General features: G+C 44.0%; 1 protein-coding gene across 1 annotated transcript in view; it reads right to left on the bottom strand.

The window, feature by feature from the left end:
* The window catches only part of UBA6 (ubiquitin like modifier activating enzyme 6), a 43,579-nt gene that overhangs the window by 12,309 nt on the left and 11,904 nt on the right, over positions 1–19,366 (bottom strand). The window contains exons 9-24 of the mRNA XM_024209857.3: positions 19,071–19,174; positions 17,787–17,849; positions 16,533–16,609; positions 14,631–14,697; positions 12,785–12,928; positions 12,145–12,212; positions 11,674–11,752; positions 10,206–10,286; positions 9,585–9,662; positions 7,097–7,278; positions 5,635–5,740; positions 4,430–4,519; positions 4,219–4,299; positions 2,520–2,648; positions 230–281; positions 63–126 (exon numbers count right to left, since the gene is read on the bottom strand). Coding sequence (XP_024065625.2) covers positions 63–126; positions 230–281; positions 2,520–2,648; positions 4,219–4,299; positions 4,430–4,519; positions 5,635–5,740; positions 7,097–7,278; positions 9,585–9,662; positions 10,206–10,286; positions 11,674–11,752; positions 12,145–12,212; positions 12,785–12,928; positions 14,631–14,697; positions 16,533–16,609; positions 17,787–17,849; positions 19,071–19,174 — 1,465 coding nt within the window. The remainder of the gene's footprint in view (positions 1–62; positions 127–229; positions 282–2,519; positions 2,649–4,218; positions 4,300–4,429; positions 4,520–5,634; positions 5,741–7,096; positions 7,279–9,584; positions 9,663–10,205; positions 10,287–11,673; positions 11,753–12,144; positions 12,213–12,784; positions 12,929–14,630; positions 14,698–16,532; positions 16,610–17,786; positions 17,850–19,070; positions 19,175–19,366) is intronic.

The raw sequence follows: 19,366 nt of genomic DNA, 5'->3' as shown, positions 1-19,366 counted from the left end.
TTACATAATATCCCTCCCTTCCTCCATGTATATACAAAATATCATAGAGGTACAATACTTACAAAGGATCACTGAATTCAAACTTTATTGGAGAAGGTGGCCTCTTTGGGGACTGCCAAAACAAACCTGGTAGTGGGAAGAATTTAAAGTGAAATTTTAAGTAGTTAATAAGATAGTGCCGCAATGATTTACTATATAAAGTCACATCAAAGTGGCTATTTATACTTACTTCCATCTTTTAATCGTGTATCAAGGGGAAAAGAATGAAGTAGTTGAAGAGCCTAGAGAAGAAATGTCAGAGGACTATTAATACTCCATCATACACAAATCAGCGCTTCAAAATATGAATGAAAAAGAAGAGATGTCATTGTGGTGCTCTAAAGTCTTGATCCAGCTTTGTCATATTTCCCTCTGATAGAGGGAAAGTTTTCTAATCAGTTATGAAAATAAAAGAAATTTATGTTCATGTAGGGTAGGGGTGGGTAAACTTTTTGGCCCGAGTGCATGCAGGGCCAAGAATGTAATGCGGGGCAGGGAGTTGGGCTGCAGGAGGAAGTGCGGGGTGTGGGAGGGGGAGCGGTGTGCAAGAAGGGGCTCAGGGCAAGGAGTAGGGGTGCAGGGTGTATGAGGGGGCTCAGGGAAGAGGGTTGGGGTGCAGCAGGGGTGCACAGTGCGGGAGGAGGCTCAAGGCAGTGGTGCAGGGAGGGGTGCGGAGTGTAGGGGGGGCTCAGGGAAGAGGGTTGGGGTGCAGCAGGGGTGCACAGTGTGGGAGGGGGCTCAAGGCAGTGGTGCAGGGAGGGGTGCGGAGTGCGGGAGGGGGCTCAGGGAAGGGGGTTGGGGTGCAGGGGGTGCTAGGTGCAGCAAGGGGCTCAGGGCAGGGGGTTGAGGTGCAGGCAGGGGGTTCACGGCAGGGAGTTGGGGTGCAGGCTCCGGCCTGGCGCCGCTTACCTGGAGTAGCTCCGGGGTGGCAGCGGTGCGCACCAAGGCTAGGGCAGGCTCCCTGCCTGCATGCCTGCCCTGGCCCTGGCCCTGGCCCTGCGCTGCTCTGGGAAGCAGCAGGCACCACGTCCTTGTGGCCCCCGGAGAAAGGGGGGCAGAGGGCTCCGCGCATTGCCCTTGCCTGGGGGTACCTCCCCCGAAGCTCCCATTATCCGCGGTTCCCCGTTCCCGGCCACTGGGAGCTTCGGGGGAGGTACCCACAAGCAAGGGCTGCGCGCGGAGTCCTCTGCCCTCCCCTCCCCTATGGGCCGCAGGGACGTGGTGCTGGCCACTTCTGGGATGGGGGTGGCAATCCCGTGGGCCGGATCCAGCCCGTGGACCGTACTTTGCCCACCCCGATGTAGGGAGCTCCTTCCCAATTGTTCAGAACCACGGGGTTGAAGTAATGAAAGTATTCGTGCATATCAGAAGATATAGGTGCCAACTGAATATGGCACTCTCCAGTCTTCATCCAAAAATGTTGGTTAACATGTGAAGTACACACTAGCAACCAAGGAACTGTGCATGCAATTAGTACTTTTTCTTCAACACAGTCACCCATTTGTGTACACATAATTAAAGCACATTACATATCACACTTTCAAAACTACATCGACACAATCGGCATGTTTTAATCATCCTGTCTGCTATATATTTGAGAAGACTGAAAAAGTACATGGATACAAGAAGTAAGATGACAGCAATCTTAGTGCAATATTAAAAGAGTCTACTGGAACAAAAGAGAGACAGGGTAGGTGAGGTAGTATCTTCTATTGGACCCACTTCTGTTGGTGAGAGAGACAAGCTTTCGAGCTTACACAGAGCTCTTCAAAGTCAATTCACTGAAAGCATAAACCATATTTTAATAGAGGGGCAACCTTGTGGGATAGCAGGACTATGGTATTTATTCAGTGGAGACACTGCCAAAAAATACAGTAAGTCCCACCCGAAGTTTCAGTCTAGAGACACTAAGGCTAGGTCTACACTACCCGCCTGAATCGGCGGGTAGAAATCGATCTCCCAGGGATCGAATTATCGCGTCTCGTCGGAACGCGACAATCGATCCCCGAATCGACGCTCTTATTCCACCAGCGGAGGTGGGAATAAGCACCGTCGACTGGGAGCCACGGAGGTCGATTTTGCCGCCGTCCTCACAGCGGGGTAAGTCGGCTCCGATACGTCGAATTCAGCTACGCTATTCGCGTAGCTGAATTTGCGTATCTTAAATCGACCCCCCCCCCATAGTGAAGACCTGCCCTAAGATAATGTGAGGATTTATAAAATTAATTTAAAAACATCTAATAATTTATGCAAGACTATACCCAATGTGAAACCTTCTCAAGAGATGAGCTGGGTTTTGCGTTTTTTAATTGTAGCATTTGTGGCAAAGATTCACTGTCTGGTAATTCTGGAGGAAAGTGACAGGAAACTTTTTGCAAATAATTTTGGTATTTTATCCATGAGATAAATAAATAAATTCTTTTGTAAGCCTCAATTAATCAAAAGCCATTTCTCAACATTAACAGGTTTTATATACAAACCTTATGTTTAAAATACTTCTCAAATTTTATTCTTGCAAGTTCCACACATTGAGACCAATTTCGGGGTCTTCTACTGAGTGATTTGATAGCTTGAAAACAGCCTTCTAAACTCTCTCCCGACTTTATTCTCTGAACAGAAAAGGGGAATAGGAAAACAGTATTAGACTGGACAAGCTCCGTTACAACCATTTAATAAAATAAAAGAGTAAATTAAACTTTGTTACCTTACTAAGAAAAGGGAAAGTGGAAGTCTAGTTTAGGAAATATTCTTTATTCTAGGCTTCACTATTTCACTTCATGCCACCCTTTTTGCAGCTTCAGCTTTGCAATTTCTCCAAACACTATTGCCTAACATAGCAGTTCTGAAGTTACCTGCTTGTTAGATGTTTATTCCATTTTGTTTCTATCAGCCTCAATCCTGGTTACCATGGGGTAATCAATGTTCAGTATAGAGAATGAGTGTGCAAATCCTCTTACTGGAAGTTGCATATTAATTTGCCATGCAGAAAAATGAAATTATTTACTTGGAAGCAAATTCGTTTTTCTTTCTAGTTTCTTCAGATTAGTTGTTACACCAGTTCTCAGGAAGATGCTCAAATATTTTCTTAATATCAGAGGGCAGTATAACTCCTCACTGCTCCCACGCACGTGTACAGGTACATATCAGCTAGAGCAGCTTTCTACACACAACTGACTCAGCTTTGGGCTACTAACGGAGACAGTGGCAATTCAGGAAGTGGTAGAGGTGTTCCTGATGATAAGGCTATTGTGGATATTTATAACTAATCTTATTTTGCACCCAATGTGGTCAATGATTATTAAGGCTACGTTTTAGTCATGGGTATTTTTAGTAAAAGTCACAGACAGATCATGGGCAGTAAACAAAATTCATGGCCCATGACCTGTCCGCCTTCCCTTCCCCCCCCCCGTTTTATTCACTGGTATTTGTAGTAAAAGTCACGGAGGTGCAGCGGGCTGCCCTGGGGCCCCGTGGATGCTGGGGGAGAGGGTGTTGGGTTAGCGGGGCCGGTAGGCTCCCTACCTGGCTCTGCACCTCCCCCCCAGCAGCAGCAGAGTTTGGGTGTGGGAGGGGACAGGGGGTTGGGACATGGGACAGGGTGAGGCAGGCTCTGGGCGATGCTTACCTGGGGGGCTCCCTGGAAACGGTGACATCCCCCTTGCTCGGCTGCTAGGCAGAGGCGTGGCCAGGCAGCTCTGCGCGCTGCCTCCGCCTGAAGGCGCCACCCCCGCAGCTCCCATTGGCTGTGGTTCCCGGCCAGCGGGAGCTGTGAAGCCAGGGCTCTGGGCGGAGGAAGTACACAAAGCTGCCTGGCCACACCTCTGTCTAGGAGCTGAGCGAGGGGGATGTCGCCGCTTCTGGGGAGCCCTCCAGGTAAGCGCCGCCCACAGCCCGCCTCACCCCATCCCGTGCCTCAACCCTATACCCCCTCCCACACCCAACCGCTCCTGCTGCGGGGGTGTGTGTGCGCGTGTGCATGCCATGGCGCACCGGCTGCTGCAGAAGTCACGGAAAGTCATGGAATCCGTGACTTCCGTTACAAACCTGAAGCCTTAATGATTATCATCCGATCACAGATTCTGTATTAGGAATGAAAACAGAACTGAACTTGAATCTTGATCTTAAAATAAAAGCCATTACTTTAATGCCCTTATTTTAAATCACAACATTTATTCCTACCTGCAAGACCTCTTCTGCGGATGGGTAGGTTTGCCAAAATTTGTTAAACAATGAAGGCTTGTGAGAAAACGCACTTTCAAACTAAAAAACAAAAGCAGAAACATGGTGTTGTGCAGGTCACTATTCTCTAAGTTGATTTCCCCCCCACTCACCCCATACACAGTTCTAAATACAGAATGAATGTGTGTACCTTGCCAGGCAATACACTTACCTTATCCCTTGCCCACTGTATTGTGTGCTCAATGGCAGCTGGGAAAGATTTTAAAGTGCAAAAAGGTATTTCTTCTTCTGGTGGATCTCGCTAAATTAAAAAAAAAAAGCAGCGTATACTGACAGACACGTTAAAGTATATTATTACCAGTGCAGTGTAAATGTCTGTATTATCTGTAGGTTGAACTTCAACTGACATTAAACAAAGGGTGTTGGGGGTTGTTTATAAAAGCATTACAATTAGATTGCCAGAACAAAGCTAAATTGCCACAGTGGCATTAGACGTCTCTTTACAGGCAAGAGGGATATTATAAGTAGAACTGTTTTCACTACAACTGAAAAACAAAACTTAAAAGGCAAGAGGACAGGAGCTCCAAAAGCAAAACTGATCCATGAAACGCTATTGGACAATGGAGTGAACTGCATTTATGTAAGGGCATCACTTCCCCACTTTCAAATAAGAACAGGTGCCAACATTTTAAAAAGTTATTTCAGAATTACTTTTAATTTCTGATCCCACTGTAACTGCTGGTTAAATAGAGGAAACAAAACCCTTAAAACATATTAGTTTGGGTTCTCCTCTGCGAACGTCTTTAGAAAAATAATTTTTGCCACATTTTTCAATCTGACTTTCCAACAGGAGGTGCACCTTCAGTGACTCAAACGGGTCACTTGTGTGACGGAGCAGGGAGCAGGGCAGATTTGACCTGGGAATGTTGCAGGGGAGTTACATTGGGGATGGGAAGGAAGCCACCTGAGCTGTAACCTGAGCCAGGAGGGGGGTTGGGAGAAGTGACATCTTCTGGCCGGCAGACTGAACAAAGGAGAGGAGGAGGAGAGGGGAGGCGGGAAAGAGCTGGTGGAGGAGTTTTTTTGTTTTCAGTTTGGGCTGGGTGGTGCAACATAGGGAACCTCAAGCTGGGGTGTAAGCTCCCTAAACCCCCCAGAAGGACGTGATTGAGGGGTTCTGGTTGTACCTACACGCTCTGCTTGGGACTGTGTTCCTGTCATCTAATAAACCTTCTGTTTTACTGGCTGGCTGAGAGTCACGGTGAATCTCAGGAAGAGGGGTGCAGGGCCCTGCCTCCCCCACACTCCATGACAACTTGTATTTAAAATACACAAGAGGTAGAAAAAGTATAAGAAAAAAGGAGCTTGTAGGATCAACCACACATGGTAAATTACTGTTACGAAAAGAACACTTACATGGCTGTTATAGGACTCTGTCAGATGAGGCACAATCGTTTCTGTGTGTCCTTTAGTTCCCATTGTTCCAGAGTCTAAGAGAGGACGCAGGTTTGCTACACAACGACTAAAGTGGAAATACAACATAAAAGATATCAGGGAAAAAAATCATTCGGAGAGGTCAGCGAGACCCTGGACTATCTGAAATCAAGCCAAATGCCCTTAAAAAAAAAAATCTTCATGGATACTCGTTTTGCTTCTGAATGTTTCGTAAATGAAGGATAGTTTCATTATAACTCAAAAACAAGGTTTGCTGTCAAACCTGATGTTTTAGCCCTTGACAGTGTTTGCCCTGACTACATTCAAGACCTCTCTTTTGAGCATTCTCTGGCTGGGATTCTGTGCTTGCAAACCATCTACTGGTTGAGTTTTCCTTCATAGTATCCTGGAGTTAGCAGGTCTCATTTTTCCTATGGTGGACCATTCATGATAGAACTCATGTCCTATCACATTGTGTTTCTCTACACTCTTCGAAAGCATCTCCATGTTTTTTCCCCATAAAGGTGTTTTCACAATGTCTACTCTTGGCCCTTTATTATCTATTCTCTCCGAATTACACTTCCCTTTAAAGTTGCTACCCTCAAACCCTTTGTATTTTAAGTTTTTATGTTGTATTTATTATCCCAACACTAAATACTTTGCTGAACGGTGAGTTATATAATCTCGGTAATAGCACATAGCAAGTTCAATATGGAAGTCACTGAGCCACAACAAAGGGGGAACCTCATGATGCAACATTTAAAAAGAGTTGCTTCTCAGACCAGAATCAAGTTTCTAATATCTGTGCTCAATGTTTCCATTATCCAGGCTAGGATGGGCATTCAGTGTGCAACTGGAAATGGACCTCGCTTCCCTCCATTTTCAGGAACTCCAAGGTCATGCATTATCCAGTGATGTCACAAGTATCCAGTAGTCCAAATGGATTTTAAGGATATAGGAAAGACTTAAAAAAAAAGACTGAAATTGGCTCCTGAACTTGTCTTGGGCCTCATCTCACTGGGGATTTCAATCACTTATGCCATCATAAAGGCAATGCCATTATGAATTGATTTGCACTGGAGTAGCTTATTCCTGCTTAAAACTAGGGGAAGCCACACTAGAACAAATCAGTTTATTGAGGCCTTGCTTGTCTACACTAAGTGTTTCCATTAGTGCAGCTACACTAATGGATGGCCAAAGATGGCCGTAACTAGAGCAATTCTCAACACCTCAGATGGATTTTGCTGCGTATTTTTTTTTTTTTTTTTTTTTTTTTTTTTTAAGGCAATCCAGTTTGTGGCCTACATTTCTCTCAAGGTCGGAAAGACAAGATTGAGGATACTACTGTCAAGCCATATTTAAAAAAAAGATTGGGGGAGGGACAACAACAGAGGGGGGGGAAAAACCAGAAGAGCAGATATGACTCCCATCTCACCACACTTACCTGTCTATATATCGCCTTGCCTCCACATTGTCTAGAGCTGTAACAATGATGTCTTGCTTGGTGTAGAATTCATCATTGTAAATGTTCTCGGTGGCTGGACACACTTTATTAAGATACGGATCTATCTTTAACTGAGGATTGATGTTCAGGGTTGCTGCTGCTGCAGTATAGCTTTTAGGTTTCTAATCAAATGAAAAATATGTTTCTTTTATTGCAATATTCATTCTAAAACCAAGAGTGAAACAAGGTGGCTAGATTTAGGTCACAAAAGTTCCTCCAGGATTGCAGATTAAACAACCATTCAGTGTATAAAATGTATACATCTGAAACCCCACTGCTGAAAATGAGGAAATAAAAAGTTAGACAGGAAACCAAGTTATGGTTACTCAAGAGATGAGTACTTCACCTTTAATCATCCTATTCATCCAAAACAGGCTGTGAAAGATCTGCTCTGAGTGCCTGGCCAAACCCAATCCAGACAAGATGCAATACTAGTGGTTTGGGGACATTGGAGAGAAAGCATCTATAGCAGGGGTGGGCAAACTATGGCACGGGGGCAGCATCCGGCCCTGCAGACGTTTTAATCCGGCCCTTGAGCTCCAGCCAGGGAGTGGGGTCGGGGGCTTGCCCCACTCCGCGCGGCTCCTGGAAGCAGTGGCATGTCCCCACTCCGGCTCCTACGCGTAAGGGCAGCCAGGGGGCTCTGCAGGCTGCCCCTGTCCCAAGCACCGCCCCTGCAGCTCCCATTGGCCAGGAACTGCGGCCAATGGGAGATGTAGGGGCGGCACCTGTGGACAGGGTAGTGCGCAGAGCTGCCTGGCCGCGCATTCGCGTAGGAGCTGGAGAGGGGACATGCCACTGCTACTGGGAACTGCTTGAGGTAAGTGCGGCCCGGAACCTGCACCCCTGACCCCCTCCAGCGCCCCAACCCCCTGCCCCAGCCCAGCCCTGATCCCCCTCCCGTCCTCTGAACCTCTCGGTCCCAGCCCGGAGCACCCTGTACCCCCAACTCCTCATCCCCAGCCCACCCCCAGCCGGACCCCTCACCCTCTCCCGCACCCCAACCCCCAATTTTGTGAGCATTCATGGCCCGCCATACAATTTCCACACCCAGATGTGGCTCTCGGGTCAAAAAGTTTGCCCACCCCGATCTATAGGATAGGGTAGAGATGGTGTCTGCCCCTATTATTCCAGTAGGCTTTCTGCTTGTGGTGCTTCTGAATCCCCTATTGCCCCTAGGTAGCTTTTGTGGCTAAAAGTTTATTTCAATTGTATATAGGCAGAAAAATGTGACCAGTGCTTACCCAAAGTAGATCTCAAACAATAGCCAATAGCATTGTGATTTCAAAACTGAATTATTGAAATGTCATTTACATGAGGCTGACCTCAAAGGTCACAGTAAAATGCCATTATCCACCTAATTGACAGTATTAACTGGGGGAACATGTTATTCCAATTTTCCAAAGACTTGCACCTAGAAATAAGTGCAATTCAATGCTGACATTGGTCTGTAAAGCCCTATATAAGTTGGGTTCTAGCCATGCAAGACACCATCTCTCCCCTGATTTGCTGCCATTTCCGTCTTTGCTAGCAACAGCTACATCTGAATTACTGAGGGGAAGGTCTTTGGGCTATGGAATTGGCTTTTCCCATGGGTCTGCCAAAGCTTGAGACTACTGCAGGTTGCAATGCAAAGTCAACCATCTTTCTCCTTTTAGTAGCTTTCAAAGAATGAACTATTGCTTTGTGTTGCCCAATGATTAATTACATGCATTTTTCAAAATATTTAATTACTTAATGAAAAGAGACTAGTTAAGACAGCGTATATTTATAGCAAGGGTGCACACAGGCAAGCAAGTTGATTTGACTATTATGAACTGCAAATTAAAACATCTAGTATCATAACTCCAGGGTCTCCATACCAATATTTCAGAAAGTCATGGCTGAAGTATTTAAAGCAGACTAACATTCTACCATAAATGCTGTTTTAATATTTCTGCTCACACGATTCCTGCTATTATTTTTATACTGCTTTACCCCAGTTTTCAGTTAAGTAATTCTGACATTTCAACTGTCAACTCACAGCAACCTGATGCAAGACGTTTACTGCTTGTAAGTTCATAATTCGCATCACTCTCAGTGGCCTGCAAAAGCTCTTGGTTCTGATTCTTCACTCACAGTTACGTAAAGGAGGAATAGCTTCACCGAAGTCTATGGAGTGACTCTGGCGTATATGAGTGGAGAATCAGGCCCTTTGAGTCCATTAAACTGGTGTCAACATAAACAGTAAATTTAGATGTATGAGTAAGTCTAAATATTAGATTTAGTATTGTTAAAGTCCATTCCCTCCTCCCCTCCCCCAAGGCTTCTCAAAGACTCCTGTCTTTGCACACAAATATTTATATGATTAAGCTAAGGTCTCACAGTGAGTAAAAGCAGCAGCACATACTCTGGCCGGGAGACACTATGATGCAAAAAGAAAGTCTACCTGTATATGATGGGGTCGAAAAAGAAACTGTCTGTTCAAGTTGGATTTCTCTATCAAGTCTGGATCTGTAATTGTGACCTACAGCAAGAAGGAAAAAGAGAATAGCTGAAATTATTATAAATTAAGTGTGCTGTTCAGCACTGCTCTTTTTGTAAAATCTAGTTTCCAGTGTCAAAATAAGATTGACAGATGGTAACACGAGCATTAAGACTGTTACAACAATCTATTTTAACATCTTAGATTTTAAAACAAACTATTTCCCAAGAGCACTGCTCATGAGTTCTACTTCCAAATTACACATGAACATCCCAATTTACAAGTTCCTCTCTTCCTCCTACCCAAGAACTCAATCCAAAACAAGATTAACTCCCTAATAAGACTACAACGGGATACAATTTTTATTTAAAATATGTATCTGTAAGAGGGTATTTAAACTGGTTTTCATTATAAACAATCCTCTTTAAAAGAGGGGAAAAATGAATCAAGCACACATCTCTGTATACCATCATCGCTTTCACCTCATAGTCTCCAATACATCCAAAGCATGCCATATTTACAATAAACCGTCTTGTGTTATTGTTTAGATACGTAATGACAAGCCAATGTGTGCATAAAACTCACCATGCCTTTGTCTCGGCCACTACCAACACCAAGAAGTGCAAAATTTTTTAACATTTCACAGCCTATTGCTCCACACCCAACCTAAAGAAAATACAATTAAAGTGGTCAAAGCCATCATTTATTTCTATCACTTCAAAAAATAGGAGGAGACTTCATAACATAAGATTAGCTGAAAAAGTATATAAATTACAGTATATATCGAGGTGAAATTCAAAATTCAGATGTTTAGCTACAAAAGTCCTAGTTATCAGAGACACCATATGACCTGCCACAACAATTTCACTCAGAGGGAATGCTCCAACCATGTAAATGAAGGGTGAAACCTTCAACAGCTAGGGGGAGGATGTTCTTCGTGGCAAGCCACCATCAACTCACTGCCAGTTATACAACTAAATCCTAACCTAGCCGCTCTCTGAGTGAGATCCAAGACATTGTTTGATCAGGCTTTTCACTAACTTGCCTGACATTTTTTATACTAGCTTCTAGCTACTTCCATGGATTCTCTGAGGAAAATTAGGTTGGCTGCTTTGATGAACTGCAAAGCAGGAAAGACTATGTTCGGAGCTGTTTTATGAAAAGTAGCCCAGAAACCAAAGCAGTGGACATCTTATAAATACTACCATTAAAGTTTACCCAGTTAGGCTGGTTAGATGACCTTTTTGGACAACTACAAATAGATTTTCTCCAAATCACTGTTCACTTCTTGCTACAAGATTTTCTCCGAAGATTTAAGGGTAGGTCCACACTACCCGTCCAATTCGGCGGGTAGAGATCGATCTTCTGGGATCGATTTATTGCGTCTCATCTGGACGCGATAAATCGATCCCAGAAGCGCTCCCCCGTCGACTGCGGAACTCCTGCTCGCCGAGAGGAAGAAGCACTGTTGACGGGGGAGCTTGCCTGCGCCGCGTGGACCCGCAGTAAGTAAACTTAGTTCGATCTAGGAAACGTCGACTTCAGCTACGCTATTCTCGTAGCTGAAGTTGCGTTTCCTAGATCGATCCCCCGCCCCAGTGTGGACCAGCCCTAATACATCTTGTATTAATAAGACTTGTTTTCTATATACAGACACAGTTCCTTTTCATTTAGGACATTATGAAGCACCACAGTGGGAACCAAACTGTCATTCTAAAAACTATAATTTTGAATGCATTCTTTGTATACTTTATTTTTATTCCTTTGCTCATTAAGACCCTGATCTTCAAGGAAGTCCACATGAGCAGTGTCTCATTGTACATAGCCCCTTGCAGGTTCAAGGCATCATTTACACAATTCAGTAATCTACAATGGGTCTCTTAGACATTAGTGTGTTTTACTGAGAATCTACTTTTACTTTTGAATGGTTATCTGGCCAGTTATTCATGTAACCACTGCAGCTCTGGCTAATTTGAGGAGAATTATAATTACTTGCACCATATTGTAAGACAGTTCACATAACACATGACTTCATATCATAAGCCAAACTTACCAGGAAAACATTCAACTTGTGCAGTTTTTGGCACAGCGACTCTCCAATGCAAACCCTCAAGGCATCATATTTATCTCCCCTGTGCAGACACATTCAGGTAAAGAGGGAAAACAGTAAACTGGCAAGAGCGATACTAACCTACATATGATAAATGGCATAGATTGTGCTTCAATATTAGCTAAGATAACGAGATGAAAACTTCCCCACAACTCAGACAGAATCAGGACTCATTACTTAGTCCTGCCTTGAGTGCAGGGGACTGGACTAGATGACCTCTCGAGGTCCCTTCCAGTCCTATCATTTTAACAATACGATACGCCCACCTAGGGAATATTTCCTCTAACAGATTAAAAAAAATGCGCAAAGTATCTACTGAAGTATTACTAGGTTAAAATCTTAAAAATTGGATTGCATGCCCACAAGTGATTCAGTACATAAAACACTACTACATTTAGAAAATTTCAGCTTTACCTTGGGAGGAATTCTTCACAACTGGTCTTGTCTAGAGATATAGCAATATCCAATGCATCAATATACAGCTAAGGGGGGAAAAATAATTTGATCACGTGAAAATATTTCGGATTAATGTGTAAATGTATTTGATTTAGAAGGAGACAATTGGGAATGCACAATTTCTGTGTACAATATGTAGCCATGAAAAATAGGGAAATTAAATATGAAAGACAAAAGCTAAATCTGTCAATATACGATTAAATAGCATCATTAACTTGGGAGTTATTTTTCCTAGCTACTAAAAGTTTATAAAGAACTTGAAAATACACGTTTATGCCAGAGAAAAAACTGGTACGTTCATAGCATTCAGATGTCTCTTTTGATCCATGACAGTTACATCGCTTATCCAGTCCTTTTGAAAGTAGTTCCCAATCAGTCTCGGACTGTTTTGAACCTAACTGCATTCTAGAGGCCAGTCCCAGCACCCTTGGCAGCGCCATTCTTATCTACAGTAGTTCAAGTTAGCACACACCATATATTATACCGTCACACAGACAATGACAACAATAAGTGTCTATGCTTGCCTTCAATTTCAGCAGGTGGAAACAACTATGTATTAATAAAGCTAAACATCAAAAAAAGAGAAAAAAAAACTTACCCACTGCTGCAAAGGAGAAAATTTTCCCGTTACTGCTTTCAAGACTTCTTGGCTAGCAACACCTCCTACTGCTGCAGCAAGGGGAGCTAGAAATCCCTGAGCAGTCCTAGAGAGCCATTTCACTATGTCTTCATTCACCTGAGGCTGAAAGATAATCCACAATAAAAACAATTTTACAAATTTCTCCCAGAAATTAAAAATATTCTGTGCTTGAGAGATAGTGCTATCAATCCGGCAATGACATGCACTTTTTATCCAGAAAACAGGAACGGCAGTCAACCCTGACCCGAAAGTACCAGCACTTCTAGAAGTGACAGTATTTCAAGTCTTTAGACCCATTCAACCTCTGGCTTTTAACATCATCCAACTCATCTGACAATGGAGCCAGCAGATGTGGTTTTCCTATGGGGGAAGAGACACTGAAGTGGCTAAAACCCTACAGATTAAGGAAGTATGCCGTACAATCCTGGGAGAAGGCCTGCCACTCTTAGTCAAGACAACATCAAGAAGGGACATGACATGCTAGAAGTTTTGTTTTAACTGATTTGTTCAAAGGCTAAGAAATCTGCACTGCTTGGGGCTAAAAGTGGTTTTGAGAAGCCTAGTGTAAGTGTCTGGATAGAACAATGAGATACCGATAACTTTTCGGAGGGACTGAAAAGTAGAAAGTGCACAGAATTTGAAAAGGTGCTTGTCAGTTTTGGATTTATTTGCCCAATGTCTGTCTGCTCCTTTGCTTTCCTTTTATTTTCTGCTCCAAGTTGCACCTGTAATGGATAGATCAGGGGTAGGCAACCTATGGCACACATGCCAAAGGCAGCACGTGAGCTGATTTTCAGTGGCACTCACACTGCCCGGGTCCTGGCCACCAGTCCGGGGGCCTCTGCATTTTAATTTAATTTTAAATGAAGCTTCTTAAACATTTTAAAAACCTTATTTACTTTACATACAACAATAGTTTAGTTATATATTATAGACTTATAGAAAGAGACCTTCTAAAAACGTTAAAATGTATTACTGGCCACGTGAAACCTTAAATTACAGTGAATAAATGACTTGGCACACCACTTTTGAAAGGCTGCCGACCCCTGGGATAGACGGTCTACTGGACCTTGGGCTAAGACATTTTTCAGACCCAATAGCCCCTCCTAAATGGTCCTGGTTTTGAGCCCTTGCCTGCTCATGAATACAGGGGAGCAAAAACAGATGCATCTAAGGTGTGGAGTAGCCATTCTGTGGTAAGTGTCCCTAGTGAGCCTACAGAAGCACCAAGTGGGGATTCCAGGGCCAAGGGGAACAGCCACTGGGAGGCCAGTTCATCTGATAGCCACCCAGACTTCCAAAAGGAAACCCTTATTGGATTTAACCATGTTTTAATCAGCAATAGCTCTCTCTCGCTATGCTTCCTAAACCACTACCCTCGAACAGGGGAAGGTCAAAACATGCAGGCGAAAGCAAACGGCAGACAGGATGGAAGGAAGGAGGTTTCTAGAGAGCATCCTACATAGCCCAGAACCGCACAAGACTCAAGATCCAGGGGCAACGGAGCCTGGTTTTTATATTAGACTCCAGGGAGTGTCCAGCCTGTATGAGGCCAAACCCTCCCTGAGGAAAGGATGCATAGTTCTCTTTTCCTGCATGTCTTCCTGCAGCAGGAGTTGTAGGTTCTTCTTTTTAAAATCCATCAAAAGAACAACAACAAAAGCTGGATCAAGGGCCAGAAACTAAAGCAAGGCAGGTATACATGTATTTAAAATTATCTATAATAAGAGTATTAATAGCATTCATACTATAACCACCTACATAACACTGTAGAGTAACTGCAACTGAGCTAAGAGCTACTCACTTTGCTTTCCAGTGTTTCACTTATGGATACTGCTATTTTCAACATCTCCTCAGCATCTTGAAGGCATCTAAATCCCAGGACAAAAACAGCAATGAAAGCTTAATAGTAAAGATTTTTTTCCATGAATATGGACATAGAAGAACAATTCCCTATGCAAAAAGCCAGGAAGCAAACTCAAGAAATGTGTCTAGTTTTTGACTGTAAAAGTGTTGAAAATACAGCTTAAAATCTGTTTTAAAAGTGTAATGTTTAGTTCAAAAATAGGTGTCTTTACTGGATATATCTACACAAAAGGTTTTCATGTTGGTATTTTAGCTCTGACAATATAAGCTTAGAACAATACCTGAAGTCAAACTCCTAAAGCAGGGGTGGGCAAACCTTTTGGCCTGAGGGCCACACCTGGGTATGGAAATTGTATGGCGCGCCATGAATGCTCACGAAATTGGGGGTTAGGGCGTGGGACGGGGTGAGGGCTCTGGGGTGGGGCCAGAAATGAGGAGTTCAGGGTGCAGGAGGGGGCTCCGGGCTGGTGCAGGGGCTTGGGATGCGGGAGGGGGTGAGGACTCCAGCTGTAGGTGTGGGCTCTGGGGTGGGGTCAGGGATGAGGGTTTTGGAGTATGGGAGGGGGCTCTGGGGTGAGGCAGGGGGTTGGGGTGCGGAGGGTGGGGTGAGTGGTTTGGTATGCAGGAGGGAGCTCCAGGCTGGGACCAAGGGGTTCAGAGGGCGGGAGGGGGATTATGGCTGGGGCAGGAGGTTGGGGCATAGGAGGAGGTCAGGGGTGCAGGCTTATCTCAAGCAGGTGGCGCTTATCTCAAGCAGCTTACGGAAGCAGCGGCATGCCCCCCCTCCGGCTCCTACTCGGAGGCGCAGCCAGGCGACTCTGCACGCTGCCCCGTCTGCAGGTGCTGCCCCTGGAGCTCCCAGAAGCAGTGGCATGTTTCCCCTCCGGCTCCTATGCAGAGGCATGGCCAGGTGGCTCTGCATGCTGCCCCATCTGCCCCCACAGCTCGTGGAAGCTGCAGCATGTCCCCCCTCCAGCTCCTATGCAGAGGTGCGGTGCCAGCCAGGCAGCTCTGCATGCTGCCCCGTCCGCAGGCACTGCCCCCGCATCTCCCATGGGCCACAGTTCCCAGCCAATGGGAGCTGCAGAGCTAGCACTTGGGGCAGGGGCAGCATGCGGAGCCCCTTGGCTGCCCCTACATGTAGGAACCGGAGGGGAGACATGCCGCTGCTTCTGGGAGCCGCGCGGAGTCACAGCATGTACGGAGCGGGACAAGCCCGCGATCCCCGCCTGGAGCGCCGAAGCGGGGCAAGCCCCTGACCCTGCTCCCCAGCGGGAGCTCGAGGGGCGGATTAAAAGGTCTGACAGGTCGTATGCGGCCCGCAGTTTGCCCATCCCTGTCCTAAAGGCTACTTATGTTTGTATGTGTACAGAGACTTAATTATATGAATTTATTGGTGGTGAAAAGTGAAGACTAAAATTCTCTCTTTATCCATGCAAGAGCTACGGGATCACATAGTGCAGTGGCAGTGCAAGCTTCTGTACACTGCTCCATCAATGGGAAACCCCCATGACATACAGGGATGGCCACTGAAGAAAAAGTAGTTAGAGATCTGGCCTCTCCTGATGAGTGACAATGAGGTGCCAGATAGCAGGGTGGTTTTTGAGTGTGTCATGGACTAAGACGAAACTAATCAATGACTGTTCAGTGGCATATCCATAGATTAGTAATGACAGAAAGTAACAAAAACTGGCCTTGATTTGAACTCATGGTCTAGAGATGAAAAACTCCAGGTACCTCACCAGTAACACAATCCATCACATTCCCCTGCAATAGTCTGATATTGGAAATGAAACAAATTAAGCATCAGAAAATAAACACGGTATTAAAATCACATTACCCAATGTTCGGCATGCGATCAAAGTTTTCCTGGAACTGGTTCAACGCAAGCATGGCAGTGTGAATTTGCAAAGGTGCCTGTTAAGGAAGAGGAGATGTCTGCTTTACACGGAACTAATCCATGGCTAACTCAGGGCTCATCTACACAGTGCAGCAATGCACACCAGAGGGATATAAGTTGTAGAATGCTCTAAAGTGTTGCACTCTAACTGCCCTAGGTAGACCCTGCTGATGCGCTCTAAAACGTACCTAGTGCACGTTGATGTAGTCCCGTTTGAAAAAGTACTACGTTAACATGCACTAGGAACCTTTCAGAGCACATCAGCAGGGTTCACCCAAAACAGGTCGAGCACAGCACTTTAAAGCACTCTAGAATTTACACCTCTCTGGTGCGCACTGTGTACACAAACCCTCAGAGGACACTGCCAAATACTTTTTTATAGTTAAGATTAAACTTCCCTTTCCCCCCCCACATTTTGGTCCTTTTTCTAGATGGCAAATATTTTCCCACAGTGTTCTGAAAGTTTTGTTAGTTATCTTCTTGCTGGAGCACAGGTGAAGGTCAAAGTTAACACTACAGCCCTAACAAAAAGAGTTTGAATGCAAGGCGTTCCAATACCTAATAAAGCAAATGATAGTTACTTTCTCCAACACAACCGCCAAACACTAGTTGTCAGGAAAGGAAAGCCCCAAAAGAAAAGAGGGAAAAAATGAGTGTGGGATGGAATCAGCAGCTCAAACGTTTTAATTCAACATTTAAATGGGATTACAGTTGTGTGAGTCTGAGATCCATAGTATGTAAATCAGTGGTAGGAAGACAACAGCACTAGATTCAAGTATTAGTAAGGCATTTTTTAACATTCAATATCTCGGTTAGGTAGAAATTAAAGATTTTCACCAGGGAGCTCTCCGATTTCAAGCAGCAGAAATCATTGGTTAGTAGCCCTAGCCAATCACAAAATATTATACTTTACAGTTAGATTATATATATGAAAAATGAGAATTCTTAACAGGTTACTGAATTTGGCTCTTATATTTTCCCACAAACCCCCGAACAGGGCTTCTGGGTCAAGAGCTTTTACAACAATAAGACAAAACATACATTTTACATTTTCACACTGAGACCACCTTCGCCTTCCTACTCCATACTTTCCAGTACACTCACATTTAACCAATACAAAATTAGATAGATATGCAACTTCATATTGCAAAATTATGGGAAATTTAGTCTTAAAAAAATCCACATGCTAATTACCTCAGGTTTGCTAAAATCTGCAAGAAGGTAAGTTGGGTTTTTTAACTGCTTCTCCAGCCGATCCTAGAAGAAAACAAGATCTCCTGAACAGAATGTATTACACCTATTTACATATATATCCTGTTCTATTGTGGGGCAATGAATGGGACAACAAAATAGTAAGCAAACAATGGTAACTGATCTCTAACCACACACATGAAGCACTGAAATCTGCACATACCTTCTTTTCGGTGTTCTCATCTCTATTACTCTTCATTTCACTAATGCTACAGAAGTTAACGTATTTCTACTTTTGCTCAAAGAGTTCCTACAAATGACATTTTCAGCTACGTTAGATATCCAACTGGCTATACCTATTCCAGCAATACTTCTGCCTGTTAGTTACTGGTGATTCTACACCAGCGGCCAGTTCTGTGATGGTTTTGTAAGTGCACAAGGAGAGACTAGATAAATGCACTTGCGTATCACTGAGTGGTGGCTTACAAGATGGACCTCCCACAAATGAAATGCTATTTCTGGTTGTCCATTAGGAGCTCTTGGAATCCTCTGGGAACAAACACTTTAAAGTAATGGAAAGTCCAAAATTTGAACTCAGGTCTCCAGAGGTGATAAGCCAGTGCACTGTTCCATTGCACCATCTAGCTACCACTTCACACTTAATGATAGGAGCAGAAACAATAAAATCAGAGAACAGTTGAGCAGTTAAGATTATATGCAAAAAATCTGGTGTAGAACCCAGACTAAATAAACAATTTAAAGGAAAAGTGTGTGTATGTCGGCAGTGCAGTGGGGGAGGGCACTAACCTTTCACTTCTAGAGACATGGGATAGTAATTTGGGCTTGCCACAATACAAGCGACCACATGAAGAGTTAACAGTGGAAATGCTATACATATTCACATATGTGAAATGTAATCCAATAGTCTTGTTCTCTCAGTATGCCACTGAAAGCACTACATATTCTCCAACATCCCAGCCAAGAGGTATTCTTACGGCATTCCCTTGTGCTAGGGTTAGAAGGATGCTTATCAAACATTCAGATTTACTGGACTGATGAATAACAAATTTAAGTTGAAGTTTTCAGGCTTCTCTGCAATTGAATAATGAAATTACTATTTTTCTGAGCATATGGGGGTACCACGCTAGCCAAAAAGTTACCTGTCCATTCATCCTATTTATACCTTCTACATATACCTTTATACGCAACCACTCAATTCTCATTCCACTTTTTTAAAAACACGCTTCCATTTAGAAGAAAAACATGCTGCACCAAGTGAACACTTACAAAGCAAAATATTTTGGGTGTCTTTACTTGGACAGCTATGCCTCCATGTAAGTAAGGCTCCATATCTGAAGTATCGCCAATGCTGAAAGAATAAGGTGACACCACTGAAAAGATAAAAGGTTAACCATTATTTTGGTGACAATGTCATGTAATAAGCAGCTTAGGTACATGCAGTTATTCCATTTCTCGGGAATGTACATTATTTCTGCTAATACTTCTACTCTCTCGTTGCTTCTTTTCAGGTTGTAATTGCTATAGTTCAACCCTATGACAAAACCATGATGGTCAGTGCAGTT

Source organism: Terrapene carolina, unplaced genomic scaffold (assembly GCF_002925995.2).
Source record: "Terrapene carolina triunguis isolate 2854851 unplaced genomic scaffold, T_m_triunguis-2.0 Scaffold136, whole genome shotgun sequence".
In the NCBI taxonomy this organism is placed as follows: domain Eukaryota; kingdom Metazoa; phylum Chordata; order Testudines; family Emydidae; genus Terrapene; species Terrapene triunguis.
This window is presented reverse-complemented; position numbering and strand designations above follow the sequence as displayed.